The sequence below is a fragment of the Strix uralensis genome, chromosome 27 (genome assembly GCF_047716275.1).
Source record: "Strix uralensis isolate ZFMK-TIS-50842 chromosome 27, bStrUra1, whole genome shotgun sequence".
Taxonomy (NCBI): Eukaryota; Metazoa; Chordata; class Aves; order Strigiformes; family Strigidae; genus Strix; species Strix uralensis.
The window spans coordinates 1,980,940-1,997,353 of record NC_133998.1 but is presented as its reverse complement, the minus strand read 5'-3'; the positions used below and the strand labels follow the sequence as shown (position 1 = coordinate 1,997,353).

Here is a 16,414-nt window from a genome sequence, read left to right as displayed (position 1 = left end):
CTGGAGACGTGCCCTTGCCCGAGCGTGTCGTGCCGCTCGCTGCCAGAGCTGATGCTGATGCGATGTGAAGCGGGCGCCTGTTCCCAGGGAACACCCGTGTGTGTCCACCCGGGGGGGAGAGCTCGTGCTGTGGCGTCCCCTCGCTGCCAGCGCAAAGCTGGAGCTGTAACCTCCACCGTGAGCTCTGCCTCTGGAAATGGGCCCCTAAGATGCTGGTGTGGGGAGGATGGAGGGGGAGGAAGACACCCAGGGCTTGCTGGACTGGGCTCGCAGACCCAAGGGTGTTAGAGGGTCCCGGGGGGTGTTGGAGGGTCCAGGGGGGGCGTTGGAGGGTCCGTGCGCACCCACATCTTGCAGAAACCAGCTCCAGTCAGAAGAGTCTGTTTTAACAGGGGAAAAACCTGCTCGAAGCAGAATCCGTATCACTGCATCGAGTTTCTGTGTGAAATTCGGAGCTTTTAAACCCCAGTCAACATGTGGGGAAAACATTTCTCCCAACAAATGGCCCTTTATTGGCCTCAGATTTCAAAGGTGATGGGGCTCGCTGCCCGTCGTGCTGGCAGTGCCCTGAAGGGCCCCGATTCCCACAGGAAGAGCCGCTCGGTTTTTGCCAAAACTCAGCCCCTTCCCTGTGTCTGAGCCGACACCTGCACAGCGGCTTTTCCAGCCCAGAACACGCCGGCTGTCGCCTCGGCTGCCCCTTGACCGCAAAGCTCCAGTTTTAGGTGTACGGGCCGGTGCTGCCTCTCTCCGCTGCCCTCTCGTTGCTGTGACCTCCAGCTTCTTGGTTTGTTTTTGAACTTCCACACCTGGGGAGAGAAATCCGCGGCGAGAGGAGAGTGGAGCAAAAGGAGTCGCCGGCCCCAAAGGCAGCGGATCAAAGGCTCTTTCTTGTCTGACTTGCCTGTGCCCACCCTGTGTTGTTGCTGGACCCCGTGCAAAATAAATAGGTTAATCAGCATCGTATTAAAATAAAGTGCTTTAATCTGTAATTCCCTAGCTGCTTTGAAAACTGGAGAGGTCAGTGGCTGGAATAGTTGAGGGTGGCTGAAAAGGAAGTGGTTCTGCCAGAGGCACCGAGAGGCACTGGCGGTGCGAGGTGGTTAAAGAGGGATGTGAAGGGCGCTGCCGGGCAGGGACCAAGCGGCTCGGTGGCGCAGAGCTGCCTTTGCTTGGAACCCGCGGCCCTTTGGGGTTAGTTCTTGTGAAATAGGTGCTGGGCTGGGGCAGTGGCACGTGGCTGGAGCTGCCTGTGGGGCACGGAGCCCCTTGGAGCGACGTGACTGCGAAGCGGGGTTAGTGCTCGCGGCCGCGCTCCCCCGTGGGCTGGCGTGTCTGGGCACGGGACCCGGGGCTGGATGAGGCCCCCAAGCCCCTGCTGCTCTGGCTTTGCCGGAGGAAGCCAGCGAAGGATTTTGTGCAAGTTGGTTCCTGCAGGATTTTGTTGCCGCAGCGAGTGTGGTGGCTGGGAGGTGTTTCAGCCTGCGAATTCGCAGTCTGGTCACCGCTCTGTTTAGCTTTAGTCTGCCTGAAGTCCCACCCCAGTTCAAGCATTTAAGCAAGAAAAACAGGGAAAGGGGGGAAAAAAAAAACCAACCCAACACCACAAAGCCCTGCGAATCCCAGCGCTGGGGCTTTTCAAGCGGCTCTCTCGCCGCGCTGGCAATTTTAACCGGAGGAAATGACCTCACCTGGAGGTCCCCGAGGCCGCCGCCGGCGCGAGGGCTGGGGCCGCGGCGTGGGGAGCGGGGACCTGGCGCTGATTTACCGTTTCCTGCGGTGCTTGGCCGGCAGCTCGGCCGGCTCCCCCCCTGCGCCATGGGGCTGCGATGCTCCTCGCTTGGCCGGTGCGGGGAAGGAGGGGAGTTGGCTTTTCACAGCCTCCCCTGTGCTGAGCATGGAAATGAAAAATCTGGAGGGGCCAGGACCACTCTGGCGGTGAAACCTGGTCCCCCGAGGATCCAACAGGAGATGGTGGGGTTGGGGATGGCAGAGCAGTGTGGATACGCCGCAAGGTGAAACACCCCCCCCCCCCCCCCCCACTGCTTTGCAACCCTGAACCGCTCATCCCTCCTATTTTATTCTTCTTATTTTCACTCTGGATTTATTAAATGGCTGTTGCAGCTCGCCGCGGCCCCCCCGCGCCTGCTCCGCTGCCGCACAGCTGCCTCGCGCGCTGGCCAGGTGCCAGCCCCTGGCAGATGGCGCGGGGCTATTAGACGTGCTTCATTCGATTCCCTGTCCCAGCTCCCGCTATTTAATCAAATTATAGGAAAAGTCAATTTACTGGATTCTTGTTCTTTGCAGCCTCCTCCATTCCCCCGCTCTCCCCGGCCGCACGCGCTGCCCACGCGCGGCTCCGGGCGCCCGCTTCACCCCGGCGCTGTCCTGCGATGCCGCACAAAGGCGAAGTGCTGTGAATTTTCTTTTTTGAGCGAGGGACGAAGGGCAGCTGCCAGCGTCTGTCAGGTTTTTCCCTTCCCCCTCTCTTTTATTTTATTTTTTTAAATTTTTCTTTTCTTTTACAAGTTCCCCAGTCTCAATCTGTAGCGCTGATGCCCACAAGTTGCTTTCAGCTCCCCGTTGCCCCGCAGGGTCTGGCCGCCCACTGCCCAAGAGCCGATCAGCAGCGGGGGGCCAGGGCTGCCCCCTCTGAACCCCCCCAGCTTTGAGGGAAGCTGCTTCAAGAAGCAGAAACTGGGGCTGCCAGGGGAAAATGAATCAATATATTTAAGTGCGATCGCTGGTGCTTTTCAAAGCTTTTTTTTTAACAAAAAGACCCCTTTTATCTATTACCCCCCCCCCCCCCCCTCAATAAAAGAATAAATTATTGGTGTTCTGGGCAGTTACAGAAATAGAGAACAATTTTGCCCCTTCTTGCTGGGTGAGAACAAGGGGTCGGAGGGAGCTGGCTGGGTGTGGGGAAAGAGAAACTCAGGGCAGGTTTCCTTTCCAAAGAGAGCTGGGTCTTCCAGACAGAGCTGGCTGAGCATGCCCGGCCAGCCCCTGCCCCCGCCTCTGCTTTCGTGTGTATTTAAAAAAAAAAAAAATTATTAGCAGTTTCAGAATGAATCAATGGGGATGAAAATAAGCTGTAACAAAAGTTCTCACGTAATTTTGTGTGGCATTTCGGTTTCTTTGCGTGTTGCTTTTCTACTCTAAAAGTAATCTTTGTGCACTGGCACAAGATGATTTTCGGTAAGGGCTTTCCAAGATGGGTTTGGTTAATTTAGAAGGGGGAAAAAAAAGTGCTTTTTCTTTTGCTTAACGTGCTGTTAAATAACGTAGTGAAATGTTGCTGCAGAAATCTGGCCAAAGCTGTCCGAGAGCCGTCCCCTCCCGTGTGACATCCCTTTTGAGGCACTGCTCAGCCCTCAGCTTCCCCCGTGCCTCAGTTTCCCGTCGAGTGGGACGGGCTGATCCCCGGGAAGGGTTTGAGCCGAGGCCACGCTCAGGAGCGGCAGGGCTGGTGCAGGGGCGAGTGGGTCCCGCAGCCTCACGGGTCCCCGTTGCCACCACCCAGCCCGCGCCCTTGGGTGCGGGGTTAGCACCCAGAAACGATGGCTTTTGTGGTTACCCATAAAAAGTTATAACCGCAGAAAAAGGAACTAGAGCAGAGAGTTGAAACTTCTGCTAGCGCCGGCGTCTTCTGCAGGACGGGGCTGCGGGGATCCGGGTTACGGGAAGGCAGAGGGGACACGTCTGCGTGATGGTCCCTGTGTCGCTCCGGGGCGCAGCCGTGCCGTTCGGTACCGCCACCGCGACTTCAGCTGAGCAGCTTCGGTTCCCCCCCCGGCTGACTCTGGTTCCCCCCCCGGGACTGACTCTGTCACGAAGCTGTGCGGGGTGGGGTGACCCGTAGGGAGGATCTGGGGCCGTGGAGTGGCCGAGCACTTCTCATCAACCCCTTTCCTGCCCTACAGGTGTATCCATCCAACTCAGGTGATGACTACAGCAGGGATCCAGCTGGATATACTCCCTCAAAACCTCCCAGCACTGTGTATCCCGGAGCCTTTTATATGGCAGGTGAGTTATTAACATCCCTGGCGTCCTGCAGGCCAGCCAGAGCAGGGGCTGCCTGGCCCTTTACGGATGACAGGAGGAATTGCACAGCACGTGAGATGGAGGGAGCTCAGGGCAGGAGCATGTGAGACACAAAACAGCTCCAAAGTGGCTCTGATTTGCTCAGTGGGTGATGTTCAGCATAGGCAGGACACGGTGGGGACAGACGCAGCCTCTCATCCTGGGCTGACTTGCCCAGCGTGGGCTGTGGGACACGTGCCGGTGTCTCTGCCCTGCTCAGCTCTGGTTTTCCTTCCAGACGGGCTCCATAACTCACCAGACCTGTGGAGTTCACCGGGTGCCATGAGCCAGTCGAGTTACGGTGCCATGCTGGGCAGCTCCTCCTCCCCGCTCCCGCAGTCCAGCGGCTTCAACAGTTTACATCAGCACGAACGCATGGTAACGTGTCCCCACGCTGCCCCGCGGGTGGGCTTGGGGGGGCTCTGCTTGGCTGGCCAGTGGTGGCACGTCACCTCATCCCGTAGCTGTCGGCTCGGGGCGGCTGCCAACGGGGAGGACCTGGGTCCTGGCCCAGACGCCGAAGCCCCGGCAGCCTTTCGAGGGCACCTCTCACCCCTCTCCCCCTCTCTGCCAGAACTACCAGCTTCATTCAGGAGAGGTTAACGGTGGACTCCCCTCTGTGTCTGGCTTTTCCTCTGCCTCCACGCCGTATGGGGTCTCCAGTCACACGCCCCCGATCAGCGGGACGGACAGCATGATGGGTACGTGCGGCCCCCACACGCGTGGTGGTCCCCAGCATCACCCCCTCGCTCCACTGCTTAACTGGAAAATCAGTCTTGTGCAAACCTCTTGATGCCCGAGGCTCTGATACCTGTGTCCAAGGCACCCAGACGCTTTTTATCCCTTGTGTTTCACCTGTACATGGAGTTATTGCGTGAGGAAGAAGCGTGGCGAGGTTATGGCTGCTGGATGCCTGGGCAAGGGGACAGGGAGCTGGCTTGGGGGTTTACACCTCGCTTGGTGGATCTGGGAGGAGACCAGAATCTGTGACATTATCTCTTGGAGGTGCTGTGGCTTAAATGAGTTTCAGGAAGGATTTGCACCTGCGTTGCGGGAAGGCGGGGGTATGTGTGAAGCTGTTCATCTAAATCTGGAATAGGAAAGTTTGTGCTGCATTTGGATACCACGTTAAACCCCCAAGTGCTTTAATCTCTTACCCTGCTGAACCTGTTACAAAACCTGTTACTGAAATGAACTCGTGTTCCCCAGGAACTGGGGATCCTGACCTCGATTTGTAGAAAAACCCTTATTTAGAGGAGGGGAAGCAAGTTCAGGATTGTGGGGGCTTAAGATGCCCCGTGAAAATGGGCTGTGCTGCAGCAGAGACATTTCATCGCGGTTGATGACATGACAACTGCGACCCAACATCTGATAAAGGTGTTCCTGCAGCCCCATGAAAGCTGCTGGGGTGTGTGTGCCCTCGTCTGGGCTGCTCTGAGCTGGGCATCCATTTAATTTTCAAGCAAAGCAGTAAGAACAACAAATTTCGGTCTCAGAGCGGGTGACCCCAGAGAAGGTGGTGTACTGGTGCCTTGTCCTGCTGGGTTTCTGGCACCGTGGCAGTGACCTCTGTGTCCTCTCTCGGCAGGTAACAGAGGAACCACAGCTGGGAGCTCGGGAGACGCGCTCGGGAAGGCACTAGCTTCAGTAAGAGTTTCTGCAGATCATTGACTCGGTCCCCGTCCTGTTGCAGTGTTGGACCTTCCCTCTATAACAGGGACCCTCTAGGCAGCAGGGGAGATGGACACACAGAGGAGTTTGGGTGAATGCACCCAAAAACCACCGCAGCCTCTGAGGGGAGGCTTTTCCCCGCTCTCTGTGCTGCCATCCTAAGTCCTGGGAAACTGAGGCACTGGACGTTACGGTGGCCCTGCAGACCCATGCCCACGAGCCAGCTCGGTGGCCACCCAACCTGGTCCTGCTCTGGCAACATGACCCTACGCAGCCCTCGTAGCAGGACTTGCAGGTCCCAGTTGTCCTGGCCCTGCGTTTGCTGGTTCAGACTGGAGGGCACCGGTCCCACTGGGCTATCAGGGCTTGGGGTTGCCTCTTTGCCGTTCAGTGCAGGTATCTTTGCTGCTGAGTGGTAGCAGGGGGGTGCCAGCACCGCACCCTGCAATAATTTCTTGGGGTTCTCGCTTCCCTCCGAGGTGGGACCTGAAGCACAGAGGCTGTAGCTGCAGAGGTGGCAGCAGTGGGGACAGAGAGAGACCCGGGTGTTATTGGGGAGCTGTGGGGGGACGGGTGGACTGCTCCGGCTGGGGTGTGGGCCAGGAGGTGCGGTCGGGTGGTCCCACGGGGGGGGTCCTCACTGCACCTGGGCTTGGTGGCACTGCTGGGGTGGGGGAGAGCCGTCGCAGGGGTGGGCGCTGCTGACCGTGCGCTGCTTCTCTCGCTCCAGATTTATTCCCCCGATCACTCTAGCAATAACTTCTCGTCAAACCCCTCTACACCGGTCGGCTCCCCTCAGGGGCTTGCAGGTAGGTGAAAAACGTTACTCTTTGTATAAAGGGGGGGTGTCAGGTTTGCTTTCAGGAGGTCCAAGGCAGGGTACTTCCCAGATCAGCCCCAAACCCTTGTTAAAAACATGGCAATCACCAAATCCAAATTTAAGGAGTATTTTAAGTATTTTTAAAAGCAGGAGAGCGATGAGGAAGGCCAAGCAAACTTGAAGATGCTTTTTAAATGTCTCCTGTGAAGTTGCACGTCCATCTGCTTTAATCAGTTGTAGCTTTTCCCCCGTTTGGAGCTGAGCAGTGCCAGGGTGCGGCGAACGCTGGGTGTGTGAGGGCGACAGCTCTGCCTGCACCCGGCTTTGCCCCCACGTAGGAGTTGAGTTAAACAACCCGCGTGGGGTTGTTTAGTCTGGAGAAGAGGAGGCTGAGGGGAGACCTCCTGGCCCTCTCCAACTCCCTGAAAGGAGGGTGCAGAGAGGGGGATGAGTCTCTTGAGCCAAGGAACCAGCGCCAGGCCAAGAGGGAATGGCCTCAAGCTGCGCCAGGGCAGGGTCAGACTGGCTCTTAGGAAGGATTTCTTTGCAGAAGGGGCTGTTGGGCGTTGGAATGGGCTGCCCAGGGCAGGGGGGGAGTCCCCATCCCTGGAGGGGTTGAAGAGTCGGGTTGACCCAGCGCTGAGGGATCTGGTGGAGTTGGGAACGGTCAGGGTGAGGTTCATGGTGGGACTGGAGGATCTTCAAGGGCTTTTCCAACCGAGATGATTCTGTGAGTTTTAGTGGGTGGCGGGAGCCCGGCCCACACAGTAGCACCAGCACGTGCTTGAGTGGAAGCATCGCTGCCACCCCTGGGACCCGCTGCCGCCGCCAGACAGACCCTGGCCCTGGGTGTCCAGTCAGGGAGAGGCTGGGAGAGTTTGTCCCTGGTTTTCTCCCGTGGGAGGAGCGCAGTGGGAACTGGGAAGCAGCCAACTAGTTAAAAAACATTTTCGGTGCCTGGTGAGAGCCCGTCTGTGCTCCCAGCCGGCGGGAGAGGGCTTGTTTCTGCCCCGCAGAGCTGGTGCTGAGGCTCCTCGTGCCCGGGATGCGGAGCAACAGACCCCCCCAGCCTGGCGCTGCCCTGGGGCCGGGTGAGCCCAGCACAGCCGCGTGCTGCTGCCCGCTCGCTGCCGTCACAGAAACCTAAAAACCTCTCCAGGTCTGAAGGCCTGAGCTCAGTTTCCTGGTGAGGCAGAGCAGAGGTGCCATGTGGTGCTGTGGTGGCCCAAACAATGCCATACAGTGCCATGGTGGCCCGTGTGGTGCCATGCGGTGCCATGGTGGCCCGTGCAGTGCTGTGGTGGCCCGTGCAGTGCCATGGTGACCCACGTGGTGCCATGCAGTGCTGCAGTGGCCCGTGCGGTCCCATGGTGGCCCATGCAGTGTCATGTGGTGCTGTGGTGGCTCGTGCAGTGCCATGGTGACCTGTGTGGCGCTATGCCGTGCTGTGGTGGCCCATGTGGTGCCGTGGTGGCCCATGCAGTGCCATGGTGACCTGTGTGGTGCCGTGCAGTGCTGTGGTGGCCCATGCGGTCCCATGGTGGCCCGTGCAGTGCCATGTGGTGCTGTGGTGGCCTGTGTGGTGCCACGCAGTGCTGTGGTGGCCCCTGCGGTCCCATGGTGGCCCGTGCAGTGCCACGCGGTGCTGTGGTGGCCCCTGCAGTGCCGTGAGTGCCATGGTGGCCCGTGCGCAGTGTGGTGGCCCAGCTTCCAGCCCCATCTAGTGGCAGCCATGCCCGGTCCCAAGCTCTCCCCGTTTGTTCGCAGGCACTTCCCAGTGGTCGCGAGCGAGTGGACAGGGTGCCTTATCTCCCAGCTACGAAGGGAGCCTCCACACTTTAGTAAGTGTCTCCTTTCCTCTCCCATCCCTTTGTGCCTGGCAGTAAAGGATTTTTTGGGTAAAGTCCTCTCCCGTAAACGCCCGGTGCCTGAAGGAAGATGGTTGCCCGATTGCTGGACGTTTGGTTGGAAGCAGCTGAGCAGGGCTGGGAGTGCCCTGAGCCCAGCCTTGCTGCCAGAGGCGCAGCCTTGCACCCTCCCCCTGTTTATGGCCCATGCACATCCCTGTGGGTCTGGCCCAACCAAACAGGTTTCTGGCTGGTTTCTGCCTCCCTTTCCTGCGTAGTTCCACTTGTGTGACCCCTTGTGCCTTTGGGGGACAGTACGGACTGGGTCGGGGGTTATTTCTCCTCATACCTGCTCTGTGGCAGCTGAGTGCGTGACTGCTGCCAGCCATTCCCTAGCGGAGAGCGCTGCAGCGGGTTGCTGGCTTTAAGGCGTTAATGCAGACCTATTTCTCTGTCCCGTCCTTCAAGCAAAACAAAATGGAAGACAGGTTGGACGAAGCCATCCACGTGCTGAGGAATCACGCCGTGGGCCAGACAGCCGCCATGCCCAGCAACCACGGGGACATGCACGGGCTCCTGGGCTCAGCACCGGCCCACAGTGCCACCGTGGGCAGCCTGGGCCAGGCCTTCCCCCCCTCAGTCATGTCCCTGGGGAACAGGCACCCAAGTCTGGTAAGTGTGGAAGCATCATGGCAGCTGGCGGGGGCTTGTGGGGGGACCCATGTCGCGGGGTCCCCTGAAGGACGCTGACTTTAGGGTGAGAATGGCTCCGTGTGGTCCAGCTTGGGTCAGCTGTTGAGAGCTTTGAGCGGGTGACGTGCACAAAGTGCTGCACTGTGGCTTGCTGCGTTTGTGCAGGGGGGGTGAATCCGTGCTCAGCACAGCGCTGGCTCTTGGGCACGAGCCCCACATGCCCCTTGGGGCAGGCAGAGGTGGTCAAAGCTCTTCTTTCCCTGCACCATGGCTGGAAATCCCTCAAAACAGCTTCAGGCCGTCCGCAGGGGATGCAGGGAGGAGGAGAGGGATCCGGTGCAGGGCAGGACCATGGGTATAGAGAGCTGGGTATCACCAGGACCGCTCTGGGCTGTCGGGCAGGCACCGTGTCCTTCCATGTGCGTGGGGGGTGCTGATGTGTGACAGCTCATTCAGGCTCCAGGGAGCGCGACAGGTCCCGGGTGCCCTGAGCACGTGGGTGCTGGGGTCCCGTGCTGGGTCACCAGGGTCCCGCCTTGTCCAGAGGCTGGTGACCACAGGAGCACGTTTTTGGCAGAGCCGGTTGCCTGCTGCAGCGAACAGTAACGTGTCTCCAGTCTCTAGAGAACCAGACGTGCTTCCCTTCCAAACTCCCCAGACTCTGCTACTGAGCGATGAATCATGTGTGTCCTCTGTTGCAAACTGCTGCCAGCTGCAGAAATGAGAGTGTTTGCAGCAGGGCTGGCTCTGTCCTGTCGGTCCCTGGCTGGTGCGGTGCCTCCTCAGGGGGATGCAGGCTCAGAAAGGCTGCCTGACCCTCACCCTTCGCATCCAGGCCCTTGGGAGCAAAGTTCACACTGCTGGGATGTCCCTTGCTCTGGTGGCACTGGGGAGGTGGCACAAACGTTGGTGCTTGATTGAGACAGGACCCGTGCAGCCAGGCAGGGTGTCCTTGCATCCAGGCAGAGAGAGGCTTTTCCACGGTGGGGAGGGGACAGCACTGACGGGGGCTTTCTGCTTGATCCAGCTGATGTGCAGGGCACGGAGCTGCTTTCTGCAGTGCTCCCGCCACGATCCCCAGAGGAGAGCTGGTGCTGGAGCAGGTTGGCTCTTCCCTCCTGCATGCCGGCGCTCTGGGCGGCGGAAGCGCGCGACGAGGGCGCATGGCTGCGCCTCAGCCTGGTCTGCAGAGCCCTGCCCGGGGTGACAGTGCCCATGCCCACTGGCCGTGACACTTCCCCCCCCTCAAGGCTTGCTCTGCTTGTTCTGCTGTAGGTGGGAGGAGGTCACCCCGAAGACGGGTTGTCCAGCAACCCCAGCATGCTCCACAACCATGTCACACTTCCGTCACAGCCCAGCTCACTCCCTGACCTCAGCAGGCAGCAGGACACGTACAGCGGTAAGGCAGCTCTGAGGCAGCTCTGCACGTGTGCACGCTTGAGGCTCGCCTGCCGCGGGGGAGATCGGGGTCACCCGTTAGGTCCAGCCCTCTCCAGCAGCAGCCTGGGGGCAGGTGGGTGCTCTCGCAAGGCTGGTGCTTCCTTGCAGCACCCGCAGGGCAGTTTCTACCTTGAGCCTTTTCCAGAGGTTTGACCTACATCTTCGTGTCCCTCCTGCCAGCTGTGGGTGCTCAGAGCCCCCGGGCCCTGCTCCGCCAGGGGAGATTGGGCTCTGATTTGGGAGGTGCAGGGAGAATAATGGAGAGTGGTGGCAGGGCAGAGCCAGCCCCCCCTCCAGCTCCTCTTGCTGCGGACCAGCAGTGCAGAATGAGTCCGGGATGCAGCACAGCGGGAGCAGGGCCTGGGGACCCCCCCGCCCTCTGTGTGGGTCCGGCCCCTGGGACCCCCCTGTCCTCCGTGTGGGTCCGGCCCCTCCAACCTCCATGTGTGGCTCTGCTTCCTCAGCAGGCTTGTCAGGGGGGCTGGGGCGAAGCAGCGTCTCCTCGGGAACCAGCGAAATAAAGAGGGAAGAAAAGGAGGACGAGGAGAACACGTCAGTGGCAGATAACTCGGAAGAGGAGAAGAAGGAGCTGAAACCCTCCCGGAACAGAACAAGGTGCTCTTTGAACAGGTCTCTCCCTTCACTTTGTTACCAGGCTGGGGGCATTTGGGCTGGGGTACGGCCGTGGTGCCCCAGGGGCTGGGCTCAGCCCGGTGAGGCCGGCGGTCGTCCTGCGGCGCAGCCCCGCCAGCCCCTGCCCTGCCACGGGAGCCTCGCGCATCCTCCCTCGCCCAGAGGCGGCACAGCCCGGGCTCCCGCTGCTTCCCTGCGCCCGGCCGCTTCGGGCTGTGCCAGGGAAGGGTCCCTGCCACCCTCTGCTGCTGGCTCCCGTCCCCGTGGCCACAGGGCTTCCTCATGCTCATAAAGCAGAGGGCTTGCGCCTGACCCACACGAGCTGCACCCGCCTGCGTGGTGGCTCAGGGCGTTGCGCAAAAAGGACCGAGCGCTCAGCTCCCCTCACCGGGAGCGGGGAAGGTTTTGACCTCCTCCCTGCTTCGGGTCGTCTCCGCTGTCTGCTTTGGGCTCCTGTGTCCTCTGTCCCATCCAGCCAGATACGTGGCAGCGGATCAGGTAGAGTCCTTCCAGCGTGCTGGCTTGTCTGCAACCTCGCCATCGGCTCAGAGACCTCACCAGGGTGATGTTGCCTGGTGGGGCAGCGCCAGCCCCGCTCCTGCCAGACTGCAGCCACCTCCTGCCCTGGAGGCAGAGGGCTGCGTCTTCCCAAAACACCAGTTTGGGACACCAGTGCTGGCCCCCAGACCTTCTCCGGGCCACCCTGCAACCTCCCGGCAACAAGCTCAGGCCTTAATCGCATTGTTGTGGTTTCTTTCTTTGTTGTTTAAAAACAAAACAAGCAAAAAAAAAAAAAAAAGAGGCAGAAGAAGAGCCTTAATTGCTTCTCTCCAAAGTCACTGCGTGTCCCCGTGTCTGAGCGTGGGGCACTGGGCTGGCACGTCCCGGCGGGGACACGCAGGGCGCAGCGCCCCGGCTCGTGGGGCCATGCACGGGGTTCGGCGTCTCGGTGCCTCGACGTGTGTTTCTTTTCTGTGAGTTGACCAGTGCTGAGAGTGCACGCGAGGAATGTCCCTGTCTCGTTCTTATTTTAAACCATTAGTCAAGATGAGGATGAGGAGGACGATCTTCTTCCCCCAGAGCAAAAAGCCGAGAGAGAGAGAGAAAGGAGGGTCGCCAATAATGCCCGTGAGCGCCTGCGGGTCCGTGACATCAACGAGGCCTTTAAAGAGCTCGGACGCATGTGCCAACTCCACCTAAACAGCGAAAAACCGCAGACCAAACTGCTAATCCTACACCAGGCCGTATCAGTCATACTGAACCTGGAGCAACAAGTTAGAGGTCAGTGAGGGTCCCGGAGTGGTGATATTTTACGTATCTGATCGGCACGGGGCTGTCTGTCTGTCTGTCTCCTGTGACATGTGCTGTGGTGCCTCGCACTGTCTCTCTCCCCTGTGGCCTTGGGTTCCCAAGGCTGTTGATGTCCTTTTTTTTTTTTTTAATTATTTTTTTTTCTTCCCCTTTTTTGCATCCCCGCTGTTCTCTCCTTTGTTCTCCACTGCCGCTGCGTGTGCTGCATGCCGGTCCCCGAGGGGGCACCTGCGCTGTCCTCGCTTTCCTGCAGGCAGGTGTTTTGCTCAGCTGCTTGGCCAGCAAAATGAAAAAACCAAAAAACCAAAACCCACACAAAAAACCCAGCAGATCTCTCAGAGGGAGCCCTCCGAGGGCTGCTCCAAGCACAGAGCCCGTTTCTGCCCGCGGCCGCAGCGAGCGATGCCCCGTCCTCCCCGCCCGCCTGGCGCGGGGCTCTGCGCTCCCGTCCCCACCCCGCAACCCCCCCGGGGATCGCTGGAGCCGTGCGAGGGGCGGCAGGACGGCGACGCTGAGCCCGGGCTTGAGCAGCCCTCGCTGCCTGGACACACTGGTCTCCGATGGGAGCACTGCGCGTCCCTAGAGCAGAGCCTGGAGCTGCCGGCGGGCGTGCGCAGGCTCTCTGCCTTGCCGGGACACGCTCGCTCCCTTCCCACGAGTGTCTGCGCCCGTCTCGGCCGCCCGTGCTGGCGCTGGGTGCCGCGTCCCGCTGGGAGGGGAAGCCGAGGGCTTGGCTTCCCACTCCGGAGGACTTTGCTGCTTTGTTCCCGCATCCCGCAGTGCATGCTCCCGCTCCCCGGCCCGCCGCGCAGGGCGCCGGGGCAGGTTAACCCCCTTTCTCTCTGCAGAGGCTGTTGTAACACGCATCGGTGGTTTGTGCCTGGCTGTGCTCCTCTCTGCTGGCCTCTGCTGTTGCATTGATGTTGGAGTCCTTTGTGCCTCTCTTCAGTTTGTAATTTTTTGCCTTTCATAACATGTATATTTTTTCCTGTCTCTTTTTTAATTTCCCCTTCCTTTTTTATTTTTTATTTCGAGTTTTTATTTTTTGGTTCTGTTCTTTCCGATCTCCTACAGACAGTCCCCAGCCGTGACCTCTCGGTGGTCCCACTCTCTACCTTGTACTTGCTGCTTGCGGATCGAGGCAGGAGCCGAGGGGCGGCGGGGGGCAGGGGGTAGACAGAGTTGGCACCGTGTTCACTTTGGTCTCCCACGCTTGTCCCTTTTTAAACCCTTCTTGGACGCAGCCGGGGAAGCGAGCCGAGCCCCGCATGCCGCTGTCCACAGGCGTTAGCGCAGGCAGTTAGGGTGTCCCTTCTCTGGCCTTCGGGCTGCTTTGCAGGAGAGAAGCCACCCCCCCCTGCCCTGTCCCCTCGTGGTGGGAGTGGGGCCGTGGGGTCCCTGCCTGCCCAGCCGGGGCTGCTGGGACCCTCCCGCTGCTGTCAGCAGCTGATGGGGCAGGAAGGGAAAGGAGAAGATTGGGGGAGCGTTGCAGGGGGCCGAGCAGGCAGGTCAGTGCCCCTCCGAGCAGGGCACAAGGCAGCCAAGGCATCGCACATCCCTGTAACCCAGAGGGACCCCCTGGGTGTGCAGCCCACCAGCAGCGCTCGCAGGTGGCAGGGAAATGGCTCCATCCTGCCCGGCTGCTGCCTGCAAGGTGCTGCTGGAGCTGAGTCCCTGCTGGGGGCAGGCACCAGCCAGGAACCGCAGCTGCCAGCGTGTGTTCGGAGGAATGAGCTGGGTTCCTGCTGTGAGTGAGTTCGGGTGCCCCCTGGCCACCCTGGGCGTGCTGGAGAGAAGGGGGCAGTGCCGGCTGGGGCACAGGGCAGTGAGGAGGGGACACGGGCAGGGACAAGGCAGCGAGGAGAGGTTGCAGGCAGGGACAGTGGGCCAAGCGCTTGCCTGGGGGAGCCCTTGCTCCCCACCACACGGTTGGGCAGTGTCTGGAGGCTCTCCAGACCCCCCTGGCGCACCCAGGAAGGCTCTGACTCTGCGGCCCCTCTTCGGTGAAGGCTTATCCCCACATGGCTCCCCTGGAGCCGAAGGCCACAGTCTGTCCCAGTGCCAGGTCTGACCCGAGGACCCTCCTCAGATAGGTGTCTTTCCTGCAAGAATTTTTGCTCTGGGGGAGAAGGTCGTCTGTACAGTAAATTGGGGGTTTGGAGGGGACGGGCTGCGGGCGAGGCCATGGTTTAAGATGCTGCCAGCACGACTCTGCCTTCCCCCATGGTCCCTGCCTGTTTCGGGCACCCCTGGGGTGCTGCCAGTGGTGGACGCTCTCCCAAAGCTCCTGACCATGCCTGAAAAAGAAAATCACCCCTTTCCAGAGAGATTTTGGCTGTGTTGAAAGACCTGGATTCAGTGTCTGCATCCAAGGCTGACCCTCAGCAGTAGCCGGGGCACTTGGCTCCTGCTCTCGGTGCTGCCCCCCACCCCTAAGAGGGTGCCAGGCCAGGCTGCCTGAAACGCCTTCACTGGGAGGATTTTGCTGCAGATGGGATTTTTGAAGGAAATCTTACAAAGAGGGATTTGCTTTCTGCCAGAAAGTCTTTCCTTGGGGGATGAACCCAGTGTTTTTGACTGAGACTCCCCGCCCCGACCTTTTAGTTTTCAGCCAAAAATGAACAGAAAGGCAAAATTTTGCGGAGGGGAGAAGGTGTCGGTGTCAATACTGCATCCACTGCCCACCCTTGCCCCCGGCAGCACCTTCCAGCCCTGTGGGAGCCCGGCCCCGTGCTGGCAGCACCTTCACGTGGCTTGCAGAGGCGCAGCCCCAGTAGCCCGGGTCGCGCCAGGAAGCACCCGAGACGAATTGGCTTTGCAAAGTGAGGCTGTTTGAGCCGTTTCCAGTGGACACCAGAAGCACTACCAGCACGGCAACGTATAGCCCCCCCACCTTGGTACCACCCCCCTGACTAATCCCTGTGGTGCTATGAACCCAGCAGTACAGACGAGGCCTTGTCACTGGAGGACAAAGATCTGAGGGACCGGGAGAGGAGAATGGCCAATAACGCCAGGGAAAGGGTGCGTGTGCGGGACATTAACGAGGCCTTTAAAGAACTGGGACGCATGTGTCAGATGCACTTAAAAACGGACAAAGCACAGACCAAACTGATCATCCTACAGCAAGCGGTGCAGGTCATTCTGGGCCTGGAGCAGCAAGTACGAGGTATGGTACCAGCTGGCAGGTGCATTTCGGGGCCTTTCTCTCCCCCCACATCTCTGCGTGCGCGTGCATCTCTGTTGTGACTCCTGCTTTCGGTGCGAGGTGGTGTGTTTGCATCGCCAGCGGCACCCTCGCGGCAGGCTGAGCTTTCCAAAGCCCCGGCCCGGGGTGGATTCGAGGCCGCTCTGTCCGTCTCCCTTTATGCTCAATGGGAATTTGGCACCTGGATCCCATTAAGCAGCTTTGGAAAACTCAGTCCTCAACTCCCGGAGCTGGCTGAGGCACTTGGGGTTTTCTGAAAGCAAGCACATGTTTAAATTGGCGTGGTGTTTCAGCCGGGCACGGGGTTTTGCTCTAGCAGGGATCCGGCCAAGTTACTGCAGCCACTGCAAGGAGCAGCTTGCATTGAGGTTGTTTCCTCGCATGGTCCCGTGTGTCTGTCCCGGGACTCTGTCCTCGCTCTCTCTTTCGGATGCTGCTGCCGTGCGCGATGCTGTTGCCCAGACTGAGGTTGCTTCCCTCCCTCCCTTGCTGTCTTTGGCATAGAGCGCAATCTGAACCCTAAAGCAGCCTGCTTGAAGCGTCGGGAAGAGGAGAAAGTGTCCGGAGTAGTAGGAGATCCCCAGATGACACTTTCAGCTTCACATCCTGGTCTAGGAGATGGTCACAACCCTGTTGGACACATGTAAAGGTATCATCCCCCTGCCCTGTGATCCCAGCACCCCGCTGCGGGTCCGACCCGCTGCCGACACG

General features: G+C 59.8%; 1 protein-coding gene across 15 annotated transcripts in view; it reads left to right on the top strand.

Annotated features, from left to right (window-relative positions):
* The window catches only part of TCF3 (transcription factor 3), an 82,008-nt gene that overhangs the window by 57,148 nt on the left and 8,446 nt on the right, over nt 1–16,414 (top strand). For 2 of the 15 annotated variants that reach the window (XM_074851697.1, XM_074851695.1), the window contains exons 9-19: nt 3,924–4,026; nt 4,322–4,461; nt 4,658–4,784; nt 5,672–5,730; nt 6,485–6,563; nt 8,342–8,415; nt 8,890–9,093; nt 10,390–10,513; nt 11,019–11,184; nt 12,230–12,468; nt 16,208–16,352. In XM_074851697.1, the coding sequence (XP_074707798.1) occupies nt 3,924–4,026; nt 4,322–4,461; nt 4,658–4,784; nt 5,672–5,730; nt 6,485–6,563; nt 8,342–8,415; nt 8,890–9,093; nt 10,390–10,513; nt 11,019–11,184; nt 12,230–12,468; nt 16,208–16,350 (1,458 nt within the window). In that variant the 3' untranslated portion in view covers nt 16,351–16,352. Of the gene's footprint in view, nt 1–3,923; nt 4,027–4,321; nt 4,462–4,657; nt 4,785–5,671; nt 5,731–6,484; nt 6,564–8,341; nt 8,416–8,889; nt 9,094–10,389; nt 10,514–11,018; nt 11,185–12,229; nt 12,469–15,437; nt 15,665–16,207; nt 16,353–16,414 lie in introns of those variants that run through there. The other 13 variants (XM_074851696.1, XM_074851708.1, XM_074851702.1 and 10 more) reach the window with 10 other exon arrangements.